The sequence below is a fragment of the Amblyomma maculatum genome, chromosome 4 (assembly GCF_055883805.1).
Source record: "Amblyomma maculatum isolate TAMU_Amacu chromosome 4, ASM5588380v1, whole genome shotgun sequence".
Classification (NCBI taxonomy): domain Eukaryota; kingdom Metazoa; phylum Arthropoda; class Arachnida; order Ixodida; family Ixodidae; genus Amblyomma; species Amblyomma maculatum.
Genome location: NC_139347.1, coordinates 97,834,234 through 97,861,341, shown reverse-complemented (window position 1 = coordinate 97,861,341; position 27,108 = coordinate 97,834,234). Strand labels below are relative to the sequence as shown.

Sequence of the window (27,108 nt, the reverse complement as noted above, 5' to 3'; positions counted from 1 at the left end):
CGTTTACTGTGTTGCAAATAATTGTTTGGCATTTTGCGTTTTCTAGCCGCTGGCCGTAACTTCGCGAAGCTCTCATTTTGCTCAGTACACGTGCAACGTCGCAGTGCTTCGATGTCTGAATGAAGCAGAACCAAGTTCATACTACGTAACGAGGACGACGTGCATCTATCCGCGAGGCACGGTTATGGTGTTATGGTGCTCTAGAGCACTGTAGCACAGTCGCGCGGTTTAAGTGGCTGTAAGCAGCTGACTGACTCCTCGTGAGTCGTGATCTCGACTCCAATGAGGAGTGGGAGGGGGAGGAGGACGAACACCTGCCACTAAATGGATAAGCGTCGCCATCTGCCGGGAAGACAAGATGTTACACTGTTTTCTTTAAGCCCAGAAGATGGCGACGCTGGTTGGTTACAAAGAGGAAGGCCACAACATCCATCCATGCTGAATAGAGATAAGCTTATAATAAAGTTCTTTTTATTCATAGAAATACGCAGGTGCGTTGCGTCATTCGCAATCACAGCACAAAACACAATGCATAAATAAATAGGTTTACTGGTTGAGCCGTTGGCTCGTTCGCTACTCAGGGTGCCGTTTTTGCCTTTTATTTGAATGTAACTTCGCTCGCAAAAGAGTAGTGGCGGCATCTGTCGACAAATTTTATAGCTTTAGAACATTAGTTGATATTTTAACGCAACGAGGTCAAATCGTTTTTCGCACAGTGTGCGTTTTATGCATTGTTGCAGATGATGCAGACGGCGCATAATTTGAATTTGCCGCTCCACTGTCTGTTCGTGGCTTTTTTTCAGAGCTCATCTACAGTGCTCTTGAATCTGTTCGTGCGCTCAGGCCAAGCGCTCAGGCCAAGCGCTCGATGTCTATATAAGTATCAATTAGCTTCGATTATTGCGCATTGCGTGGTGTAAAAATGATCGCGGCTACTCAACGATACAAAAAGTGGACGAAACGCACACGCCTAAGATATACCTACTTATATTTTTCCCGATTCAGGCAAGTTCACAACATACCTCAAAATTTGAACGCGAGCATGCTGAGGAGCTTTTCCCTGCGCGACGTGATATAATACTCATTAGCATATTGCCGCGAAACCTTCAAAACAGTATTTGTTGTTCTTTAACAGCCGCCGGCATACAGGCTTATCACTCTGATTCTGGACCGTGTATCAGTTCCGTAATCTTTGTTTGTTAATGCTCGATGTCGCGTCACACCTTTATCAGTTTTGTTGTAGCGCAAGATGCACCGAGATCTGTCTCGAAGGTTCCGGCCACTTGGGTGTCTTTCCACAATGTTCCAGCCCGTGCTGGTAGCTGTTTTCGACGTTATCTAGATTGTTCTGTGCAGCCTTTAAATTGAGCGTTGCCGAGTGTGACGAGCATTCTTTGTTCGACGATCGACGAGCACGTTTGTTCTTATCGCCGCCGCCGAGTTGCTTAGTTCTTTTGCGGGCGCAAGTCAGCCCAAATAAAGAGTTTCTTTAGTGCAATCATCGACCCCTTCATTTGTGTCGTCGACCTCGTCACCACTACGTGACAATATATATGTATGATTAAGCCACCTAGACTCGATCGGAAATAAACATTGACATATATTAATGCACTTTTAATGCGTTCCCTCGGCCACGCATATGTACGCCAAAAGCGCAAGCAAAAATATACGGTGTTTTCGGCGTTGTCAGCGAGAATTTTACTAGGTTTCTGTTTTGATCGAGGTGTGAGATATGTGGCAATCGAACGTAAAAGGACCCTTGGATCAGGAATGAATATGCCACCCAGCTAGAGTAAGGGTAGTGAAACTATATATGAGTATCATAACTTTAAGTGATCAGTCGTTACACGTACCGACTATAATTTCTTACTACGTACATTCAGTTGTAAGAAATTATAGTTTTAAATAGCTTTAAGAAAGTAGTTTCTCAGCACACTTACCGCGTACTCTGAGGCAGTTCTCCGGACTTGTGCACAGTCAACGCTTGTACGTTTAATGCGTAAGTGACCGAGGAGTGAGTTAATACAAGTTCAATCTTGGACAAGAGCAAGCAGTCGTTTTCACACTTGCACTATGTGCGAAGCGCCAGAAGTCGTTGTTGATCCTGGCGCGCGCAGTGCTGTCTTTGACTTCTTCATTTATGTCCATAAAACCTAAAATATGGCAACTGAAAGCGCCGAAGCAGACGACACACGGCAGAATAAAATAAACGAAATTATCATTTTGAAGTAAAAAAAGGCAGTATTTATAGTTTTGTTTAAAAGAATAAATTATTTGAGGTTGAAATCAGAAAAAAATAAAATTGCGACAACTTGATTGGAGATTGAAGGTATGCTTAGTTCATCTATCTGCCGCTAGGGCTAGGCTTCTGTTCTGTTCCTACCCGTCATCAGGAAAAGCAAACTATTTGCTCAAGGCCTTGCTCAAAAGCGCGTGCGAACGGTGTAAACGGTTCTGTTCTTAAATAGATTCGCATCTTGATTCTTTTGTTCTTCCCCTCTTTTGTGGTAAGGCCAGTAGGGCTGGCGCACGCGATCTCGCTTTTTGTAGGGTGCCTCCGCGAGTGAGAGTCGCGCAAGCGACATCACGTCGCTACTTTCACGTGCTTGTCATTTAACGAGCAGAATAGTTTACGTTCGACGCCTACTTCAATATCGGCGCCACTCAGGTGCCGCTCTAGTGATATACCTGACACACACAACCCGCAACCATTGCGGGCCTCGAGGTCGCTGCGCTGGCGCAGGTGTGTATATTTCTTCGTTGCTCTGCAGCGCGCCTCATAAAAAGAAAATAATTAACCTTTGCTCGTTGTAGTCTTTTGATGGCCTTGTTTTGTCGCACGAATTGCAGCCACAGGATCCAGTTGCGGCTTCGGCGAGTGGCGTCAAATTCAAGTTCTCGGAGGGAGAGACTGTTCTGTGTTATGAACCAGACTCCTCAAAAGCCAAAGTTCTCTACGATTCGAAGGTGACGCAGTGCATCGGTCATGTTTCTGTTAAGCTAATCCATATGCAGACACTGACCTGTATTGATGAGCTACTTCAAGAGCGAGCTGCGCATTACAAAAATACACGATCAAATAATTGGTGAATACTGGTTGGATACTGTAGTACGTAATCCGTCCACAAAGCATCACAAAAACTCGCAAACCTGTCAATCAGCCCACGTTTATTGGTCGACAGGTTCGCCGCCGGAATCGACCAATAGGAGGTATTCACTGAGGTTGTACTACCAGATGGCGCGAGCATCGTCCCGCCTTGTCCGCCATGTCGGAGGTCGCCGGTGGCATCGGCGCGCGTCAGCTCGCGCAGTTTCAGGTTCGCTGTATATTGGAAGGGATCCGTAAAGTTTTATCAAGCTGGTAAACACGTCCACATCCACTTTTCTTGGTTGAACCCTGTATGCGCGTGGAGTCTGAAGCGATATTTTGATGCTCCGGGACATAACACTAGCTGTTCAGCGTTGCAACTAGGCATCACCCATGCAACACCTTGACAGCAAAAGTAGCCGGTTACCCATTTCGCGAAAAACGACTTGCAGTTCTTTAAAACTGTTGTTAGCTGCCACTGAGGCAGAAAATTTCTTGAAAAGACAGCGAGTGTATTAAATTTCTCAAATTCAAAGCTCGCATGGCTGCGAAACGTACACTTCTAGTGGCGGTAGTCGGCAAACTGCCAAGGGTTCCACAGGCGCTATTCCAGCAGTAAAGCGAATCATTGCAGTTGCTTAATTTTAGTGACAGAAGGTCGAGAAAAAAAGTACTGTCACGCACTCGCAGGATAAACGGCACACCAAGAGAGCATGTTTTACAAATTTAGTATCGGCTGCGTAGCTCTGCTTGAAATGCACATAATCCATGGAACCTAGGTTCGCAACAACGCGATGTGCAGCAATAACGCTTGATACAGTTGTAACATGCCACTTGCAAGTCGGAGGAGGTGACAGCGTTAGCTAAGCGAACAGACACGTCGCAATGTGCTCACCTCTAAAAGCGGCATGCCGGTCATCGACACCTTCACATACGTGTGGCTCTTGGCCTCGTTTTCTTGCCAAAAATTAAAGCACATTCGTGGCTTAGTACGTTTTAATTTCTTCACCTGTCGCAAAACTTAAGACCGCACTTCACATGGCAGGCACCGATGTCAGGGAATTCAATGCGAAGCAGTTGTCTTGTAGTACACTGCACACCTCGACGATGTTACTGTCGTCATACGAGCCGGAGTTTTCACAAAGTCAAACATTCACAAAGTCGAGACAATCATTTTTCTTGTTCCACGAAGTCCACGGTTGGATCCACTCGCTCGCATGGTTTTCGCTGGCGCATGCAGAAATTCTGTAAAGACGCGAAAGGCGTACCCCACAGATCCGGATCACAACGAGTTGAATACTGCGGCTGGGTGCGGTGCCCACACACACATGACCACACGTATGGCGAATTCTGCGCTGGCCGCTAGCTCCCCTAGCGGATCACGTCATGTGCATACCTCCTATATAGAACCGGGGCTAGCTGATCAGATTATGACATATATTTGTGACAGTTTTTGTTAAGTTATCAGCGCGCAATTCAGACCATGGAACTGTAAGAAAAAACAAAACAAATTGCGTTGTTTTCCTGAGCTGCACGATTAACAATTGAGGGCACTCAAACTATGCTCTCTTTTCAAGTAGAGAGATAATACAGTATAAGTCTTCTTCTTGTCTAGGTGTTAAAACTTGTGGTAGGAAAGGACAGCCGAGGGCGCAAGATGCCTGAATATCTGATCCACTTCAGCGGTTGGAAACGCAGGTATGCCTGCTTCAGTTTGGATGTGCATTGACTATGTTTACCTTACACAAGCTCACTGCTCATTACTGCATTGATTACAGTTGGGACCGCTGCGTTGCCGAGGAGTTAATTTTACCCAACACACCAGAGAACAAGAAGCTGAAAAAAAAGCTAGAGGCAGAAGCTGCCCAGAAGCTGTAGGTAGCAGATGCCATGTTTTGCTTTGCTCTTGTCTGAATACAGGTTGCATGAAATGCTAAGGTGTTGCATGCTTTGTGTTTCCTTTTTTTCCTCTTGTAGGGCTCAGACAAGTAGGTCGAAAAAACGTAAAGTTCCGGCTATTCTGAAAGAAAGTCTGGACCGAAAACTGCGCGGTAGCAGCAGAAAAGAACGGAGCAGAAGCGGTTCAAGTAGTCCTGGAGAAGAGTCCGACAGTTCACAGTCTGATTCCTCAGGGGTGATTGGTTTCTATTCTGATCTTTGTAATCATTCAGTTTCCTCCTTGTTTGGTTATTAAGGGCTGTTCTGTCATAAAGTTGTAGCAGATGTGGAAGTTAAAAAAGTAGCTGAATTTAGCATAAAAAACTGCATTAGTTCCAGGCTGGCCCATATTTATTATAAGCATGTTAAGGTAAAGTTCTCATTTTTTATTTACTACTACCTCATGTCAGAGAGAGCAGTACTTCTAGATTACAAGCAGGCTATTATGTTTCTTAGTTGACTGAACTTGTTTTTGCCATGGGCATAAACTGAACATAGATCTTTATGGTTGTTCTGCAACAGGTTTATGCTTCTACTGCAAATGTGCATGCTTTGTCCTTTTACTTTTTAAAAGCATGCTACATATAAGAAAGTTTGTTTATCTAAGTTGATTCCCAGAATGAGTTGTATGTAAGCAGTTTATCGTTGCCTTTTGTTTAGTCACTGTGTGTGAGTTCTCAAGTTTCAATTTTAGCTGCAGTGACTGCGATTCATTGGGAAGGGGAATAAAAAGGCTTACATGTCAGTGAATGTTAAATAGGTTCATCTGTCAAAATTAACCCAGCAATTTCCATTGTGGCGTGCCTCCTGGCCTACACCAAATGTTCTGTTTTGTTTTTCTTTTCCTTTAAACTGTGAAACTGAGTTTAAATTGAGTTTTGCTGAAACTCCTGATGTAGTGATAGCTAATAATATTTGTTACGCCCTTATGCTCTTGCATATTTCTTATGTTTTGCTAAAAGCTTCCTTCAAAGGGATGCAGTGATGTGAATGGCTGGGCTGACTATTCTTAGGCTTTCCTATTGAAATATGGTAGACCTTATATAAATAGTAGCTTTCTTTTACCCCGTTCTCCTCTCTCTCCCACCTGCCTAATATAGAACAGAAGAGTTTTGGAGTATGCCGCTGCTTTCTTGTTATTGCTTGTGTAATTAAAGTGGAAAAAGCTTGCCTATATGCTAAGCAGCAGCACTTACAACAACTTGCAGATTTCGAGCTTGAAATTGCAGAAGCCTAATTGTTACTGCATGTTTCTTTATTTTTGTGGGTGATATGAACAGAATGCTGGATGAATAAAGGTGCTCAAAAGCCTCTTAATTAGACTGACCAGTTTCTGGTGCACTAACTTTGCTTTTGCTTTTTATCACGCTGTAGAAGCAAGGTGACTTCTCCGAGGAAGAGGACAGTGATGATGAGCCTCAGGAAGTTGCCACTGACTACAATATCAACATCCCCCAGATTCTGCGAACGAAACTGGAGGACGACTATTATAACATCACTTCTAAAAAGAAGGTTTGAATTTGACTTGACATTTTGGGGTCAGCATTGCGGTAGATTTCAGTTGAGTTGTGCTGCCTAGTTCTCGGAAATGCCAAAGAAATACTGAGCAGTAGTACTAGCCTTAGGTGGGCTGCAAAAGCCTTGCTTTATGCTGAGCAGTTTGCTATAGCAATACGCTTTTAGCTTAGAAATATATTTGTTTACGAGATACTGCCAGCCTCAGTCTTGGGCCTTTGGCAGGAGTGGGCAGAACAAAACACAGGAACAAAATAAACAACAAGAAAAGCCTTACATATTCAGCAACAACAAAAGAAAGAAATGCAGTGATACAATGACCACAAAATATGAGGTTGCTCAGAACAAGTTGCTAGTCTAATACAATCAAGCACCTCTTGATCTGCACAAGTCCAGCTGAAAATTCCAGCAGTATGCTATATATATATATATATATATATATATATATATATATAGTATGTATATATATATAGAAAACTAATAGAAGGAAGAAATCGAGCACTAAAAATGCGGTTTAGAAATGGCATCAAAGTCGTAGTGGTATGAAAAAATATGCGTGCATGCTTGATCGTTTCATCAGGAAATGAAATCTATGGAAAATAACAAGTAAGAAAATAAAGCACTCAAGGTCTTATGTATATTATCACAATGATAACAGTACTCCGTCTAAATGCTGTCGAGCATGCCGCAGAATGACCGGACAGTCGGGCATTCCACTGTATTGGCGGTGAGCTCATTCTGCTCACTTACTGTTCTTGGAAAAACAAGTATTTAAATACGTTGATTCTGCAAGAAATTTTCAGTTTTTTTTTTTGATGATTAGATTGTGTTATGCACCTAAAAACTAGATTAATATTCACATCCTTATCTATCCCCAGCATGTTGTTATAAAGTCATCATCATCATTGTCAACTCCCATAGGCCTCTCCCATATTCCTTCAATTAACCCGGTCCTGTGCTAGCTGCATCCACTTGACTCCTGCGAACTTCTAATTAACCTCATCCGCCCAGTTAACTTTCTGCCGCCCCCTGATACGCTTTCCTTCCCTTGGAATCCAGTTTGTTACCCTAAGCGGCCATCGGTTATCCTCTCTTTGCCCTACATGCCCTGCCCATGTTCATTTCTTCTTGATTTCCACTAGAATATCATTAATCTGAGTTATTTCTCTGACCCACTCTGAACGCTTCCTATCTCTTAACGTTACACCTACCATTTTTCATTCCATAGCCCTCTGAGTTGTCCTCAACATGATAAAGTAGATACATATATTTCACTCTGTCCCTATACCACTCCAGGTTTGCTTTGTTTATAAGAACTGTCGGAGATACTTGCCAGCTATAGCAGGGAAATACAACCCTATTCAATTTTCTATGGATGCTTTCTAATTGTGTGATATTTTTCTGGGTGTGCGGGTCCCATAATATTGAGGTGTAGTCAAGAATCGGTCTAATGAATGTTTTGTTGTAGCTACTGTTGTAGCTACCTTCTCAAGTAACCAAGCTTGTGCATTGAGTTTTTTGAAAGAACAATGTTCTTTGAGAGAACAGTGTTGTTCCATCAGTTTGGAGATTTGCCCAGGACGAGCTGAACAAAGTGGGAAGAGCTGTAGCCTTCATTTTACCACAGAAGTAAATTTCTGTATAGTGTTCCACTTTTTGAACACACTACAGTGTGTTCCAAGCTAATTATATACTCATACATGTATGTATGTTCGCCATGCAGATATCCTCTGGAAGCAAAAAAAAAGTGTCGATGAGATACCGGCCTCATACTAAAGCTTTCAGTAGCGAGCAAACGCTAGGCTCCAACAGTGTACAATACACATTCGCCGTGATTGCCTGGACGCTGTGTCGCTGGTGCATGCGAGTGGAGCTGTCATTGGGCAAAATTGTGAAACAAACTTGTAATATTTTATTTCCTGAACTACTAATAAGCAAGCCTTATACTGTGTTCCATAAGGTCTCCACAGCCATGTTATGAAAACACAGTTGTGAAAAGTTCCATGTCATGAAAAAATAAAATAAAGCGAAATAGGCATACAGAAACACGTGCAATGAATTTTGGCAAAAATGGCAAGTCCTGGCGGGCAACCTGGTATGATATATGAGAACAATAAAGCAGAGAAATACACAAGTATGACAGTGCCAGCCCGAAATTTCAGCTATATTCTATGTATCGGACCAAGGCTTGTACTATATGCATGGTGTTAAAAATTAAGCTGTCCAATAAGTCAAAAACAAACAAATATTTTATATAAGACAACTGCTTTGGCTGATGCTTCAGAACGCACACAGTCTTATCTGGCACGAGAATTCAGCCTGATGGAGTAGTTGTGGAAATATGATCACCTAGCTTTCTCATTTTTGAACATTAATATGCATAGCAGTAGCAAGAATCAATTACGTTAAAATTCAATTTAAAGGACGTTGACAGTGACCACTGTTCGTTCGATCTCCTCTGCATTACGTCTGGTTGCATAAGCAAAGTAAAGAATGGCTTGTGTGTAGAGTTTCGTGAATGACGAAAAAACGTCATAGAACAGCGTGTTAACACCTGGGAACCTTCAGTTCTGGCATCGCGCGTACATAGCAGACGATGAGGCGTGAGCGCAACTGAGCGTATCGAAGTCATGCTGAATGCACGCACAACTTGTCAATCACGCGTTGAAAAAAAAAATAAAAGACGAGGGAATTTGCTAAATAATAATAATAAAAAAGCCAAAACAATCCGTCACCTCTCACCATGTTCTCCTTGCCTGAAAGGCAGCGCGCCAGCATTTTTACAACAGTTTTTCCTGCGTTCGTCGTCACATACTCACCTTTCGTGTGCCAACCCACCCTCGATTGTGCGAGAAAAAAAACGAACATAAAGGTTGAGCGCACGGCCGAGCGTTTAGTAAGGCGGCCATGGAGCGGCGCCACCGCAGCGACGGCCGCACATTGCGTAGAGCTGTTTCCGGTTTGCCACATGGCGCACACTGTGTGTAGGACATTGTTCGTTTTGAAATATGAAATATATGTTCTTTCCATCTGAGGTCGGATGTAATTACAAAACCCAAGTATTGGTAGGTGCTTACTGTAGATAGATTATTACCACTGATGCTGTAAGAAAATCTTGAAGGGTGTTGTTTTCGCGTGATTGTAGCCTCTCCTAGACTTCAAGCCAAAGAAATAAATATTGGCAGCAGTTTAGCCATAGCTGAGCCTATTAAGATGAGCGTTAGCTCAGCTTACATGGTTTTTGCATGATTTAACATTCGATCTTGGATGCTACTTGTTGAAACCTTCCCAAAGATATACGTCTTGATGCTGTAGCATATTTCAATTTTAATCATAATTAACTAATTGGTAGTATGTAATTAAGCCTTGCAGTTAGTGTAGTGCCATCCTACTATATAAAAGCTGTGCAACAATATATGACTTGGTTTGTATATTGTAAATATCAATTAATAATTAAAATTTACTAGTAAATGATAATTAATACCTCTAATTATATTCATGCTATTCAATGATATATAGTGGCATACCATGTTTATTTTTTAATCATAATTAACTAATCGATGGTAATTAATACATGTAATTAGCCCATTGCAGTTATGCTCAAGCTATTCAGTGATAATACGACTTAGTGGCATACCATGTTCAGTTTTTAATCACATTGAAGGGATTAACTATACTTAATTATGGTGCATGATTAGTAAAGCACTCAATTACCTGGTCATAAACGGTCAGTAAGTCATGTGGTCATGCAGCAGTTCACCATAGCACTCTATACTATAAGAGATTTGTCCCAGTGAAGCCAACGCCTATATTCACAAATGTGCCTCACCTTAATGCTCCATTTCCACAGAGTTGGAGTGGGAATGGAAGTGGAGCACCCACTTCATGGAGGAAAGAACACAGCCACTCCTCCACTCCAGGGTCAGTTAGGAATCATGAGCATCCCTTGGCATTTCCTCTGCCATGGTCTTGAGAAATTCCCCTCCATTTGCAGCAGTGCAAATGGCGTATGGGAACAAGATTAAGGCCAAAAGTTTGGCCCAAGAACTGCACACCGCTTCACATGACAGGCTCATTCTCTCATATCCAGTATTCTGAACATCATCCAAAAGTTCAAAAGCAGCCCTGATGCATAGTTTTTGTGACCCTGTTGTCTTACTTTGCGCTGGTCCAGCTAGTTCATCTACCATGCACACCGGATGTGGTGGACATCCTGGAGGCTTACCTGAAGCAGTACTTGGCAAAGCTGACCGGAACAGCCGCAAGGCCTGCCAAAGGCAACAGCTTGCGCCAGCCACCCCTCGATACCTCAGAAATAGAATCAAGGCACGTCACTGGCATCTTTCTCCATGCTAATCTGAAAGGCTTTGTTCTTTTGACTGATAGCATAGCAACAAAGCCAACCGACAAGTGTGGTGAAGCCTGAGCAGGAACAGTTTGGCGAGATAGATTTTTCTTAGTGCATTCTGCTTAATACAGGAGAAGAAAGTGTTTTGGCAACGAACACATGATGAGCTTTAGTTCTGGTTGATCATAGTGGCATTTTCTGCTCTGGCAACTATTGTTATCAGTAGTGTTGTGTGAGCATTGAAATTTACTAATACGAATATGGGGAAAAAATGGCTTTGAATATCAACCAATATTGAATATCTGATGAGAAAGGAATATCAACCAATATTAATGAGCGAAAAAAAAAAGGAAAATAAAAAATAGCGAGCATTGTTGATCTTGTTTATTTCAGAATTTGTATTTGCAAACAAACTAGAATTGCACAGAAGTGCATAGTATAAATTTTATGCAGGATTCTATATTGCCATTTTTTTTTTACAGGAAGGACCTGCTTGAAACTGGGTGTAGCTGTTATTTTGGTGCTGAATTAAGTAAACTCTCATTAATTCGACCTTGAAGGTACCAGAATAAAATGCCTGATTTAACTGAAAGCTGGAATTATCGATTGAGTTCGAAAAAACAGCTGCAAGCCATTTGCATCACAGTAATTTTATCTGATGAACACCTGCACGATAGTTGTCTGCATCTGTGAGGAAAACGAAGTGAAAACGACATTTTTTCCCAGCTTCATGAACTGCTTTGCTTTGAGCACAGTGTCGGCAAGGCCCCCTTTTCAAAAAGGAAGGTCCCTCTTCACAAAAAAAGGCCCCATCGCGTTTTGAGGATGCTTCATTGTACAACCCGCACCGTCAAGCATTGCAGTGAAGCGCGCACTGCGGAGAAACTGCAGTCTATTCGGCAGTTTCGAATATTTAGAAAATTCGAATAAGAATGTTTTGGATACGAATCGAATAAAGAAGATATTCGATTTGAATATTCTCGCACTCCTAGTTATCAGCTGCTCGGAGTAGTGCAGAGTTTTTCTACAGTGTTTCTCCCTACAAAGAAGGTGCGTAAAATACCAAGTGAACTGGATGCTTTTAAGAGGAAGTTTAGTTTTCTGCAGGCAATAATTATCTTAAAACCTTATATGCAACAACTAAAGCTCTGCCATGGTGGTTCATCGGTTAGGGTGCAGCTGAAACTAGGGAACAACTAAAAGCACACTAGGTTACCAAACTAGGACATTCAGTACCATGTCTAAGAACTGCGGAGAAGAATGCAGTAGCTCTCTCCGACACATTAGATCTTGCTGAAAATTATAACAAATAACTTTGCAGTGACAGCAACTGCTTTTTGATGCCAGTTTTATGATGTTGCTAATTGTGATAATTTTCTTTTGCAGGGTTTCATTGTGCAAAGAGGCAATGGATGGATTGCGGCTCATGTTTTCGTACACCTTGTCTAATTTATTGTTGTATGATATGGAACGAGCCCAGTTTAACCTGGTGACAACAGTTTGCAATCCCATCAGGATTTCCAAGTAAGTAAATTATAATTTCAGTTAATTTTAGTCTATTCTTGTTGGTGGGTATTGTGTTTTGTGTCTTTTACTTGCAAAGCGTCCTGACCCTCAATTTTCACGGCAGCAGTAGATTTTTATCAGCTTTAGCTTTGTGAGAGCAGGTGTAATTTAAACAATGTTTTACTAATAATACAGTGGTTGACTAATTTTTCGGGCCCTCAAGGGGCTGAAAAAAAGTCTGGAAAACCAGCCAGTACGAAAAAAAAACAAATTCACAATTATTTGCTGAGCAGCTTGAAAGACTGGTCAGTCTGTTTCTGCATCAATTTCCTCATTCTCACAGCCAATGTCCTCTTCAGCATGGCGGTGGGAGAAAACCGCACAATGGTTGCAGCGGTGTGGTGGAGCCTGGCTGCTCCCACGTGGCTCTACGTCAGTGCCTTTTTTTTTCCCTCCCGCATGAAAAAAAGAAAAAGGGGTGATGGTTGTCACCGCGGGAGCGTTAGAGGTCATCTGCTGCTCCACATTGATTACAAAAATTAAAAATAATAAGCAATGCTGTCTTGCAAGTTCCTGCAACCATCTGAAGTTGGAACACGTTTTCATCTCAGCTTCAGTATACAGTACAAAAACCATGCCAAGATAAATCAACGCGAATATAGCAAGCCAGTGTTGAAGCGTAGAATAAATGCTTTCCATTAATATTATTCTGGCGATCAGTGATATGGAAGAAATCTAGGAACATAATGATCTCTATAATCAATAAGGAATAGTTCGCCACAGCTTGCGAGGTTGATTTTGATCTAGCCATTCAGAAATTAAGCTAAGAAGACCAACTGAAACATTATTTCACACAAAGTTCTCGCGGAGGTCGTGTTTAGTTGGGACACCCGGTCAGGCAGGTGGCATGTTGCGAGTTCTGTGTCCGTGCTATAGGAGCCGCCACTGTCGGAACGATGGCAGAGGCAAAACGCAGGTTGCACTGGACCTAATATAAATATAATTTCCAAACCTACAAAAGCATGAGGCACAATACATTTACGTTCGCGGGTTAATTTTGAAACCAGCCACACGCAGTTGTAAGCATTTAGTTGCGAAAATATCTGCCCACATGACATACCATCCATTTGAATTATCGACGGTCGACGGATACAGCGGGCGCGGGCGGCCACCGCAAGTACCGCGTGCCGTTGGGAAGTTTTTTGAAAGTGAGAAGTGAAAAGAAGCAACTTCAAGAGCTAGTATTGTGTGAAGAAGCTGTGCGACAGTACTGGGTACTAAGGATTGTGCGAATTCTACAGTTTCTGCTTACCAGAGGTATTTTTCGCACTTCATCTAAAACGTTAGCAAAACCATTACAACCAATAGCGACACTGTTAGCTAACTTAGGCCGGTGTCAGTTGCTACCTGAAGCAGCTACAAAGGATCATTCAGGAATGTCTTAATGTGCTTTGTTAGGTGAGTTTTTTGTATGCTTCTTTAATGAATTTGTAAACACGATTACAGTGAAAATGTCGTCGTGCTGGAGTTTTGTCAGGTCAGGTCTGTTCGTTGAGAATGTAGATAATTAGACACTGCCGTCATGATACTCGTGCACAAACGCGTCATTGTATGTGCAATGTTGAGACTGATGTTTTGTTTGAATAAAGTATGCAATTCATGCCGAACATTTTGCGTTGTTGCCTGGCTAGCGCGCTTAGGCACCTTGTGCTACAGTTCTACTTATGCGCCTGAGGTGCTACAAGAGAAGAACCGATACGCACGAAATGTGGGTGCTCAACAAAATATGCAACAGTTCTTGGTGAAAGCAGCACGCGACAAAACATATAAAAAAACGAGCAGCAGCGGTACAAGTGCGGTAGGCTCTCCCAACGTGCCTGCTGCCATAATGGATTGGATTGTCTTGTTACAGCAAGGGTGGCTTGCGCAGTTTTGAAGCGAACATCAATGCATTTCAGTTGTTAGTAAAATATGAGGTTTTTACCGGTCGTACACATTGCTAATAACTTTTTCAGTGCTAGTAATGGCAAAGTATAGTAATTTAATGCATTATATACCTTGTTCTACTCTCATATGGGCACAAATGCATTTTAGCGATCCGAGTGTTTATTTTCTTTCTTTCTTTCGAGCCTCTAGTGTCGCCAGTAATTATTCCGCCCCATTGCTTCCATGGGAGTGTCACCCCACTGACTCGGTGTATTGCAAAATGAATTGAAACCAACGCTTGCAGTTTGCAGCGGGGGCATTTCAGGACATTAGACAAACGTGCAATTTCTTTTTTCTTTCCTCCGTGCTCGCGCATCGCTGTCTGCAAGCAGACTTAATCTGCGCACAGTAACCCATGCTGCTGGCTCTCTTGATTGCAGCTGCACGCAAGCCATGAGGCATGGTCACGTGACGGAAGCGTGCCCTTGCTTACTGGCTCGTCCTCTTTGGGGAGGGGGTTTATCACTGCCGCTTGATGGAATCATGGAGCAGCGGCACACAGCACGGGCCTCCCGATTTCAAGGAGTAGTGGATCCATTAATTTCCGCAGCTAGTGATGCCTGCTATCAAAAATATAGCGGGTATGCAGGATGCATGCAGTGTAGGTTTGAGGTTGCAGAAAAACAAAATGGCGACACTGTGGCAATTTTTCCTAGCTTTTGACCTGCAATCGCGAGAAGCCCAGGAAATCGAACGTGAAGCCCGAAAAGTCCAAATAACAAGGCGTGTCCAGAAAATTGGGCGTCCGAAAAATTGATCTGTGACTGTGCTTTGTTAACACGATGGTGTTGACAATTTTCACTGCTTTTGACCTGCAATCGTGAGAAGAACTCCGGGAAATCGAGCATGAAGCCCAAAGTTTTCGTCGATGTTATAGTATATTGGCTCTATGGAACGCATGATGCTGCATGGAAAAGTCCAAATAATAAGGCATGCCCAGAAAATTGGGCGTCCAAAAAATTGGTCTGTGACTGTGCTTTGTTAACTCGACAGCGTTGGCAATTTTTCATAGCTTTTGACCTGCAATCGCGAGAAGTCCAGGAAATCAAACGTGAAGCCCGAAATTTTCGTCGATGTTATACATTGACTCTATGGAGCGCATGACGGTGCCATGGAAAAGTCTGAATAATAAGGCATGTCCAGAAAATATGGCGTCCGAAAAATTGGTCTGTGACTGGACTTTGTTAACACGACGTTGGCAATTTTTCACAGCTTTTGACCTGCAATTGTGAGAAGAAGTCCGGGAAATCGAGCATGAAGCCCAAAGTTTTTGTCAATGTTATACATTGACTCTGTGGAGCATGTGTCGGTGCCATGGAAAAGTCTGAATAACAAGGCATGTACAGAAAATTGGGCGTCCGAAAAATTGGTCTGCGACTGTGCGACTGTGCTTTGTTAACACGACGGCGTGAAAGACTGTTTACTGAAAATCCGGCGCCAGTGCCGACATTGGAGTTGCAAGCAAAAAATCTTGAGCATGGTGCTTGCAGGTGGTAGATGGCAGGTGACATGGCTATGTACTGACTGGACATAGGGTTGTCTGGTGTTACATTTGACAAGAGCTACCAAGTCCGGCTTCTCCTTTCATATGGAAGGGTTTTATCAGAATCAGCCTGCCAGGACCCTTGGATTCACGCCACCCCTAGGCATAAATTCCACCTTCACCAGTATTCATTGTTGTGCTATACTTCGAATCCAACAGTTTTCTTTTTGCTAAACAGGCAGTATTTTTGTTTTTTTGTGTGGCCTTTGAAAGCGTCCTTTTTTTTTTGCTCAGTAAAAAAAAACTTGTGCCTCTTGTTCAATTGCAGGTCAAGTTGATTTGTGCAGTTTTTCTTCCTGCTTCTGGTAAAAGTCATCATTGTTTTGTGGCTTCTTATTATTTTAAATTATTTTCAGCCCGGCATCCAGTCAGCAAACAAATCAGCCAACCAGTCACAATGAGGCGAGCCTCATGAACATAGCACCAGATGTTGCAAGCACAGTCAAACGTCGTTCCCGTAAAAGCTTACGTGACAGCTCTGACTCTAAGGGTTCTACCTCTTCACCACAGCGGAAACGTTCAGGTCAGTGAAGTTGCACAGGTTGGTTGGTTGGTTGGTTTGTGGGGTTTAACGTCCCAAAGCAACTCAGGCTATGAGAGACGCCGTAGTGGAGGACTCCAGAAATTTCGACCACCTGGGGTTCTTTAACGTGCACTGACATCGCACAGCACACGGACGCCTTGCTTTTCGCCTCCACCGAAAAGCTGCCGCCGAGGCCGGGATTCGATCCCGCGTCCTTGGGAACAGTAGTCGAGCGTCGTAACCACTGCGCCACCCCGGCGGGGTAGTTGCGCTCAAAATATTTTTAAAGACTGCTGGGATGGGCTCACCATGGTCACTGGGCAATGTGGCAAGGTCCAACTCCCTGAATAAAATATGATGTTTGGTTCAGGTGTCAAGCACACGTGCTGCAAATTTTCTAGAGTTTTCAGGAGTGCTGTGAATTACTGCATTCATCACTTGTTGTTGAAACGCTTTCAACAAAAGTGGTGCCATCTTTATTGCATGCACTATTCTTCCCAGTGAAGATAATAAACTGAAATCCCCTTTCTGCGAACCCCACTTTCTTTCCTGCCCTTGTTTTCTGTGTCCCTCAAATGATTACTTCCTATGTATGTCATAAAGTCCCTTATTTTTGTGCTAGGCTGACTAGGGTCTCGCTTCTGGCAGCTTTGGTGCCGTAGATAGCATGAGAGAATTGCTGTTTGATCACGTTCACTGCTATGGTAGGAGGTGGTGCTGGTGAATAGTCTCAGGGCAAGGGTATCTGCAGCAATAAATACAATAGACTCCCATTAAGATGAATTCTCCAAGAAGCTGAACGATGTGATATCATTGTTTGATTTCTCATAGAACTCAATGTCCAAAAAATCTGCTTAAGATGAACTGTCGGCATACATGTCGGTTAAGATGAACTTTCGCAGTGCCTGCGAACCATGGAAATCCATGCCATAGGAAGTACACTAGCCAAGTGTACGCTTGGCACTGTCAAGGAAAAAAATTAGCTGTGGTTTAGCTTGTGGTTAAACCTGGAGTTAAGTGAGAGCTATCTGCATGGCTATGCTTAGGTTTGGCTTGAAAGTAAAGACTTGGCTTTTGCACATAGTGTGTTTACTGTATGGTTTCAGCTTTATTTATGCCATAGTGGGCACTTTTGACCACTAAAGTGCGATGAGCTAAAGCCTCTATCGCGCGGTGGTCTGAAGCCCTCTGCTGTTTTCACTCCCGCCTTCGCAATGACTCGATAGCGTAAGCTACCAGCCAATATATAAAACCTCGCTTTAACCGAGCCATATGAACGTGCTTGCGTGGCCTAGGGATGACGTGAATTCAATTGTTTTGGCTGGCTGATTGTGATATCACCTTCCCATATAAAAGGAGAGGCTCGAGTTGGCAGCTCCTGCTGAACGCCCCCGCCGGGGTGGCGCAGTGGTTACGGCGTTCGACTACTGCGCCCAAGGACGCGGGATCGAATCCCGGCCTCGGCGGCCACTTTTCGGTGGAGGCGAAAAGCAAGCCGCCCGTGTGCTGTGCGATGTCAGTGCACGTTAAAGAACCCCAGGTGGTCGAAATTTTTGGAGTCCTCCACTACGGCATCTCTCATAGCCTGAGTTGCTTTGGGACGTTAAACCCCACAAACCATCCTGCTGAACGTAATGTCGGGAAGCCCTACGTCCAGTTAGTGGTCGGCTGTGTCAGCTACTGCCTCCCATGACCTCCTCCTCCTCTTCCGCTCTACAGACAGGCACCGGTTGGGCATGGCGAAATGGCGAGACTGTGACCAGTGTAGTTCTCGCTACAAAAATTACTGCTATAACACATGCTTCTCAGCAAGAAAGCAGGTGCCCCACGAATTTGCTTCTGCGCATTATCATGGTGGACTGCGGGAAAGCTGTCATGCGGGAGTGTACTTTGCTCGGAAGAAGCTTGCCGGTCACTCCTGTGCTGGTGAAGGTCTGATATGGATAGATTTTGGCATCCAGTGTGCATCACGAGCTGCACTCTGCCTCGCACAGAATGAAAGGCGTGCATGCGCAAAGTGCAACCGCTCGTTGACCCAAGGCTTGAAAACTCTGGAGCCATATTTTCCACCGACAGAGCGTTATTGCAATGACAAAATGGCAAGATATCGGCGCCGGGCGCAATGCCTGCATTGCACGTGATGTGGCTGCTCATGGAGTGTGTAAGAGCAATGCTGATGGACTGAAATAAGAGAGAGGCATATGATTGCACTGCACGGCACATTTGTGGTACTCAGGGAAACATGAAAAGCAAGCATTAAGAAAAAAATTGCGGAGGTTTGACCCTACCCAAATCTTGCTTATGGGTGAAAGTGCCCGCTGCAGTGGCTCAGTGGTTAAGAAGCTCAGCTGCTGAACCTGAGCACTCGGTTTCGAACCCGACCAATTCTAATTCAGTCTGAAGGGAGTTTTTCTTTTACTCATTTCGGACCATTAGGACTTAGTCGTAAATCCTAGTCTGACCTTGAGGGGCCTTGAAGGTTGTTCACTGACACCTGTTGAACTTGGTTGTTGCAGCCTTGAAAGTAGAGGTTCTGCTTTGAAAGTAAAGTAGCGGCTGCTGTGTGATATATAGTAAGTAAGATGAGACAGTGAAAAAATGTAAGCTAGACCAATTCTATGTTTAAATAGGGTAACATGAGCTGGTTCATGCTTTCAGTTTGCGGCTGACTGCATACCTAGGGCAACAAATGCTTTATTTGCAATTCTTTCTCTGGAAGACTATTTTGTAAATTGTTTTCATGTAGCATGTTTTTGGATGCTCCTTGCCTGTGCGCATGTCATTTTCAATAGTGCTTTTGTTAAGATGAACTTATAACAAGATGAACAAATTTTCTGGTCCCTTCGTGTTCGTCTTAAACGGAGTCCACTGTAAAGTACTGATTTTCCATTAATCAATATTACCAGTAGAAAAAACAAAACAAAAAAACAAACAAAAAAAACTTTCTTCTGTATACGTTCCTTGATTTCAATGACTATTGACTGCATTCACAAATAGTTCATGGAGAACCTACAGCTACATTCCCTGATGTTCTGTTTTCTTGGCTATTACATTTGGGGGTCTGGCACAGTGTTCATACTATTAGGTGTTGATGCTTACAACTTACTGTTGTGCCATCCTCAGTCTGTACCTCCTTAATGTAGCATTTAGGACTATGCATTATCTATGGGTGCAGTGCCTTTCTCAGCAGCGCCTCTTGTTCTGCGTTTCCTAGCTGCAAAACAGGTCAAGTACAGGCAATGCAGTTGTGTGGCTGCAGATTGATATTTTGCAATGAAATCTTATTAATACGATCTAGTTAAGCGCGTTTCGACACAATATTTTCACATGGGTTTGGATAGCTAGATTTATGAAATTACATGAATAACCCAAGTGGTTTCCAATTTCCCCCCTAGTAACACTCGGTAATGCTCATGGCGGATGTTTCAATACTATTTGTTTGCGTGTACCCCCCCTCTACTCCAACCCACTTTTGCGGGCTTTCTATTTTTTATTTTCGAATTTTCGAGTGAAGGAGGGGGAGGGTTGGCCTTTGCATTTAAATTTTCAATTCCCATTAGAATCGTATCAGTGAGATCCCACTGTATATTGCTTATAATGTTTACTGCCACCTTGGTTAATCTACATGGGGAAGATGCATTGTCAGAGGCAGTGCAAAGAATCATGGGAAGACGGGAATGACTTTTCCGCCTAGCTTTCACGGCCGAGCGAAACTATTTGTTTGCAAAAATGATGCCCGTTCGCGTCTAAGTGTTGCCGAAAAAACGAGTCTTCGGCCAAAAGAAAAATCTCCACAGTATTGCTCGCGCCAAATTTAGTCCGAAAAATCGAACTTTTCGGCACCATAGGGTCCGAATTACCAGTCATGAGAACGTGCATGCTCCTATGGGCTGCGTGGCAGTTACTGCATAAAGTCCAAAATATCGCGTAAGTCCGAATTATTTAAGTCCGAAAAATCGGTCGGCTACTGTACACGGCCACCTTGCGTTCCAGCTCCACTGAAACGTGGTCTTTATGGTTGGGAGCAAATCCGTGTTTTTCGGCTTAGCAGTCGGGCGCCTTGACCTAGTGGTTGTTATGCGCATGTGCTGTAGCAGATTTCATCCACAGTTGAATGCGTCTAATACTTCAGGCATTCTGTTGCCACAATCTATGTGCCCCACCATGGTGGTGCAGTGGTTAGGGCACTTGACTACTGTGCCCAAGGATGCAGGATCGAATCCTGGTCGCTGTGGCCACTTTTTGATGGAGGCGAAAAGCAATGCACCCGTGTGCTGTGTGGTGTCAGTGCACGAACCTCAGGTGGTCGAAATATCCGGAGCTCTCCACTACGGCGTCTTTCATAGCCTGAGTTTCTTTGGGACGTTAAACCACATAAACCAAACCAAGCAATCTATTATAATCTATATTTGTTGCTGCCATCAGCTGCAGGCATACGGCGTTATCACTTTGCTTGCAATGCCACAAAGTGATCTAGCAATGCCATGAACATTTTGTGTCTGTTTGTGCATGTCAAAGGCGCCGGGGGTGGCTTCATTTTCTTCGTCGTGCAAGATATTCACCGGGATGTGCCTCAAATGATTAAGTGATTGCATCCGCTTGCTTCTGTTTCCACGTTGTAGCCGGCTGTTCTGATCTTTTTTTGCAGCTTTATCTACATGTTTATTCGCCGACTTTACATTGAACACTTACGATGGCTATGGGCATTCATAGTTCGATGGCGATGAGCATTTTTGCTGCTTTTGTCACCGCCTAGTTCTTAGTTGTTTTTTTTTGTGCGCACAAGTCAGCCCAATAAAGATTTCATTTTAGTGAAACCCCAGTCTCTTTGCTTGTCGCCTTTCGCATTGTCACCACTGCATGACATTATATTTGTGTTTTGTTGCATGCTGCAACCTGTACAGTAGAGTAAGCGGTAGATGTATTTTGTTTTTGAAATTTATAGTTCCTTCATGCATTTTCTTCTTTTTCTTTTTTGACTGTAGCCAGTCCTCCAGAAAAGCGAACGTTACGATCTGGCGAGCATCATTCCATATGGAACAGCTCTCCTGCCAAGTCTACCCAGGATGACAGTGATACAGACAACCTTCCTTTAGCCGTGGCAATAATGGGTAAGGAAACGCGCATACAGTGGAATAAAAGCAGTCAGTTTAGAGCAGCAAGCACGCTGCATGGCTGGCTGTTTTCAGTTCCGTATGTGCCAGTAGCATGTTTTGGTATCGATCTGAAGCCAGAAGGGGCCGCAATGATACTGTTATTTTTGTGCCATTCTTTGAAATACTTTTTAATGCGACAGCATTAAAGGCCCCATTAATAAAAAAAATCTGGTATCGGCACCGGCATTCTTCCTCGCAAAAAAACGGGCTGCTTAGATTCCCACGAAAACTTTTATTTTTTTTATTTTTGTGTGAAGTGGGGGAGGGGGGTTAGAATCGAGGGGTGCTTAGAGTCTCGAAGTAAGGTGCATTGGTGTTTTCCTTACTTCCTCTGTCACTGTTGACGATGTGAAAAACAACTGTTTGCTTTCTAAATAGTTGTCTTTTGTTTGTGAATTAATTTATTTACTTATTGTTGTCTTTCAATTGCTGGGTGCCCAGGTAGGAGGAGTAGCCCATAGCTGAGTTGTGTGGCACTAAAGAAGTGTGCATTTGGTGTAGTGAATTTTTTTTCTGATGAGAACGTTCACATTCTTAGTGAACAAACTTAGTGCAGTGGTTCTCAGCCATGAATTGGTGGGGGCCCCTTGTGGACCAGTGGAAGTGGTGGAGGACTGGCTTGAGATGGGGGAGGGGGAGGGGGGGGAGTAGGGCTGGGTGATCTTGTGCGGACTGCTGCTGAAGTTCCTGGAGCAGGTTGCGGAATTGAGATCGAGTCAAGGCTAAACTTTCCTCTAAAAGCACTCACTTGATAAGTGCCATGGCTTGCAGGGGACGTGGGGAAGAGCCGATGCGTTGGCGCCAGTACGCTGCTGCTAGAAGGGATTTGGCTCCTCCCAACACTGGGCCACTGGCTTGTCAGACACCCGAGATGCTTTGCATTGCAGCACCGTCCAGCGCTGCAGCCAAAGCTCGAGTTTTACGATAAGGCTTACGATTCACTGCAGGCTTTTCTGGGACACTGTTGTGTCAGCAAAGGTAGGTTCAGACGGGAGGACCGGAGCGCGGACGGTCAGCGCTACCCGCGCCCCACGTGACGCCGACGTCACTGCTCTAAGCGACGGCGAGAGAGCGGCGTGGTCGTCCGCGGCCCCGGATCGCGGAGCGAATTGCCAAGCGCCTTTTTCAGTTTGCGCGGACTAAGATTGTTTTTGCTCTTTTTGCTTTATCATTGCTACCTCCGCACTGCTATGTCCGTGCTTTTCGTCTCGTATTCAGTTCGAGCGGCGTATTTGTGCATGCGCTGCGTCGTTCGCTCTGTGTTTGCAGCAGTGCATCATTTTTTTTGTATGTGTGCGTATTTGTGCTTGTGGGTGTGCCAGCGTTGTAGCTTTATTCGATTTCTAGGGCTTATTATGGGTGATGAAGCGACAGTCACGTTTTTAGCGCTCGTAGAGAGCTGCCCACCGATATGGAATATTGTTGATGCTTGCAATAAATGAACGCTTTTCACTTCCTCGTCGTCCTCGCACACTTCACGTATAACAGCCAGAGCAGCGAGACGACGGTTTCGCTCGGCGTTCATGTTGAAACTCTCGGTAGAAAGGTTTTCAGCAGCGCGCGAACAGCAGGGGAGGAGGGTACACGCAGATGGTCCGCTGGCTTCGTGTTAATGCTCGACGGCTGGATGGACACGCGGACGCGTGGTCACGTGGCACCAGATTCGTGCTGACACGCGTGGACCGTCCGCGCTCCGGCCCTTTCGTCTGAACCCACCTTAAGGAAACCCCGCCAGCTGAAAACTTGCTGCCACCATTCATCGTCTTCAAAGTTTCATAACTATGTAATGGTAAAAGTGCTTGTGTAGCAGCATTTAGTCAGCTGTTGTGTTGGTGAGCTGTTAGCTATAGCCAGCGTTGCATGTGCAGTTTGACCTAGCAGTTCAGTTGAGGGTTGTTGAAAAGCTCAGTAGCTTTTATCTTGCAGTTATGCTGCCAGCATACGGGAAACTCGCTTGCTGTCGAGAAGTTACGTAACCACTTGTCACGCAATAGGGTACACTCATTGCTATGAGTGGTTTTTCACGCATGCAAGCAGTCGGCTTTCAAGCTTAACCTGAAAGGAAAGCAAGTAAGGTGCTAACTTTTAAGGTTATTTCAAGTTACTCTCAAATCTGCTTTGTTTTCGGTTCAAGTTATTTTGAAATCTGCTTTGTTTTCGGACGTATTGTAGCAGCAGTTTTGTACTTTTTCTAGTGAGCAGTTCTGTGGCATTTTCGTATGACTGCGGCATTGATATTCTGCTTGCTACTCTATTTTTATAGATAGGCTGTTTTTTATTGGGGTAGAGTAGTGCATGTTTTTAGGTCAAATAATATCTTTCAAAAAATTTATAGGTATATACATACTCTCTTTTCTTCTCATTTTTTTACCATGTAGCTGCAATGAATGCCTCATGTCCATGAGTGCATATTGTGCCTTCTTGAAGGCTTTTAAATGTTGGTGTAGTGTTACATGCTTCTCTTTCGGTTCAACAATCTGTTGACCTAGTGGACATAGGAGCTGCCCATGCGCTAGTGGTCAGTTTACTGTCATTCGACAGGCAAACACCTCAAAAGTATTTGAGATGTCTACCTGATATGGGTAAAAGATTTCATTCGATTTAAGACCGCTGCAAATAGTGCCCATCCTTGGAGGATGTCGTGTTTGTGACATTCAGATGAAAATTTGAAATCCTGGGTAATTTAAGGCGAAAGCCTTTAATGCTTCAGCATTGTCAACAGAAGGTTGTCAACAGAGGTGTCACGCTTTCGAGAGCGAGAGTTAAAAATAAATTAATAAACCTTGTCTCTACGGGGCATTGAACCTCCATTCTATGGATCCCCAGCCCAGCGCTTTATCAACTGCGCCACGCCTTGGATTGTGAAGCACTCTTCATGATTCCCCTTGTCTACCATGAGGATGATAGTGGGATTCCGCGAGTGGTAGATACTGTGTCTTTGCTTTCCTGTAAACGAATTATAGAGTATCGGTGAACTTTGATGCCTTCAATGAAATGCTGGTTGTGTTCGAAAAGGGGTGCGCAATGTACTGTCATGACAGGTTATGACATCACCAGGGGATTCATGTATATACGAAGCTGACTCCACCGGGCATCCGATCCAGGCATCCGTGCGGCGCTTTTCTTTTGTCGCTTCCTCGAACGCCGCACCACACAGCAAACAGAAGCAGACCCAGATGTCTAGGAGGCGTTATAGTACAGCAGGCATTAGCAGGGTTTGAAATTGATTTGCAGGATAGAAAAGGCACAGTATCTGTCAGAATTCTCCGCGGACACTTGTACCACACCAGAAAGGAAGGGAGGAAGGTGGGAGTGAAAGAAGAGAGGGAGATAGAGGGGCCATAGTGGAGGGCTACGATCCATCGTAATGGCTTTCGCCTCATTGCACTTTAGTGGTCCAAAGTGTCCCCTAGAATTTTTTTGGACAAATGTGATGTTGAGCCATTGCTGAAATCTGCTGCTATCTGCTTTGACTGGTTCTTTCGAAGTTCTGGAAATAGGAATTCTCTGTTCAGTTAAGCCTCAGTTCGCAGGTTGAGCCAACGTTTCGACAAGTGGACTTGTCTTCGTCTGGACGTCCTCTCGTCGCTCGACCTGCGAACTGAGGCTTCCCCCCGCTCTACCCTTGTTGAGTGCTCTTTCATACCGTGTAAGCGATCTTCTTCCTCTCGTTCTATTTGTTCAGTTGAGTAACTGAGCTTTGCTCTCTTTCACCTGGATGAATGTTAGCCTGAAAAAGCTGCTGTTCATGACGGCACCATACTTGTTTTTTCATTAAAAGGCAGAGCACCACGACGGCGTACTGCGAGCACTTGTTCGGTTGGATCATCAGTGTCAGCAACAACTACTACCTCTGAGGCAGCCCTGGGTGCGATTACCAATAAGTTTGACTGTACAATACTGCCTAATGAATTTTTAGAGGAGGATCCAAGATCTCCAGCACTGCTGTACGGTGCGATTCACTTTCTACGGCTGTTTGGTAAGAGTGCGTTTCTTGAACCTGCCTCTCTAAATGTGTACTCACTTGTTTGGAGTAAAGCCAGAGTTGTTGCAATTGATGCCATGGAATATTGCTTTGTAATGTATAATGCAGCATGAAAATCTGGCTCTGCTGTTTGAAAGCTGCCATTGTGACAGTTTATCTGTTTTATGAATTATGCGAAGCACACGGACCCTGCTAAAGTTGGATTCAAAGGTTCCTGCAACTTCTTACACTGGGCACTGTAAGCGTCTGCGTGTGAGTGTAATGATTAGTTAATGATTATAATTGTTCATCTGCGCAGTATTTGCTTCTTTTTCAGCAAAGCTCAGAAAAGGACTTGTTGCTTTAAAAAGTAAAATAAAGAGAGCATCACGCATAGTTATGCCACAAATGATAGCAAGAAATTGTTAAGATGTCACTTTAGATCAACTGTTCAACAACTGTGTTTAACAAATTCTGCAATAAGTTGAGTTACTTCTATATAAAGCTGTTTGTGCTGGCAAATGGAGAGGATTACATGCATGCATACATACATGCATACATACATGCATACATACATGCATACATACATCATACATGCATACATGCATGCATACATCATACATGCATACATGCATGCATACTTACACACACACGCACACACACACACACACACACACACACACACATACATACATGCGTGTGCGGCAGCAATGCTCAAGCTTTCACATTTCTCCAGTGTAGATGCTGCAGTGCTCTAAGACTTTTGCGCGGTGCATGCCGCCGTAGTCGCGCGTCGTACGGCGAGGCAACTTGCGTCTCTTGTTGAGACATTGATCTTTGACGGCGGGACACGGCTAGCTGCCCGCCACCGCCTACACCTTCTGACGAGCAGGGGAGGCTACTGCCCTGAATACCGGCAATGGCTCAAGTGCTTTGAGGCTGGTGGAGAGGTTTTGGCAGCTGAGGCTTATCCTGGTCGCTCCCTCATCAATTATAGCTTGAGTACAGCGCCATGTGTTGGCACGTAAATAAAGGCTTTTAATACGAAAGCAGTGAAGTTGAGTAGAAACGATTAAGGAGCCAAAGAGCGCTCATAAGTGAGTATTATTGTTAAGCTCCATGCTGCTCTTGTCGCACGCAGCATGGCAGGACAATTGCTGCACAAGGCTCGCCTCAACTGCATTATAGTATGGCACTCTACGATTGCTGCGTGGAAAGCAGCAGCACTGTCAGGCAGTACTGGAAACTGAGCAAGAGCCAAAACAAGCATCGATTCATGGGAGGTCATTGTAAACTGGCCTTCAAGCAAAATATTCATGCAGTATTGTAAACATAACCACTCACTGGTTTGTAGCATGGTCCAGTCAAAAGTAAATGAGTTGACCAGCGTTGCACGAGCTGCTGTTCCTTGTAGTAGCTAGACCTTGGAAGCCAGAGTGGACATCAATCAATCAAGAAGGTGAATGGTTGTATAATGCATTCCTGTCACCGTTTGGAATGTCCTCTGGGTCCGGAGTAATACAAGTGACCTTTTTTTATGT

The 27,108-nt window shown here is 44.0% G+C and overlaps 1 protein-coding gene across 1 annotated transcript in view; it reads left to right on the top strand.

Annotated features, from left to right (window-relative positions):
- Nucleotides 1-27,108, top strand: part of LOC146191755 (uncharacterized) — a 76,337-nt gene that overhangs the window by 48,367 nt on the left and 862 nt on the right. The window contains exons 19-28 of the mRNA XM_084602265.1: nucleotides 2,851-2,967; nucleotides 4,704-4,786; nucleotides 4,867-4,962; nucleotides 5,066-5,222; nucleotides 6,401-6,538; nucleotides 10,716-10,867; nucleotides 12,276-12,413; nucleotides 16,281-16,447; nucleotides 21,433-21,558; nucleotides 25,385-25,582. Of these exons, the coding sequence (XP_084458391.1) occupies nucleotides 2,851-2,967; nucleotides 4,704-4,786; nucleotides 4,867-4,962; nucleotides 5,066-5,222; nucleotides 6,401-6,538; nucleotides 10,716-10,867; nucleotides 12,276-12,413; nucleotides 16,281-16,447; nucleotides 21,433-21,558; nucleotides 25,385-25,582 (1,372 nt within the window). The remainder of the gene's footprint in view (nucleotides 1-2,850; nucleotides 2,968-4,703; nucleotides 4,787-4,866; nucleotides 4,963-5,065; nucleotides 5,223-6,400; nucleotides 6,539-10,715; nucleotides 10,868-12,275; nucleotides 12,414-16,280; nucleotides 16,448-21,432; nucleotides 21,559-25,384; nucleotides 25,583-27,108) is intronic.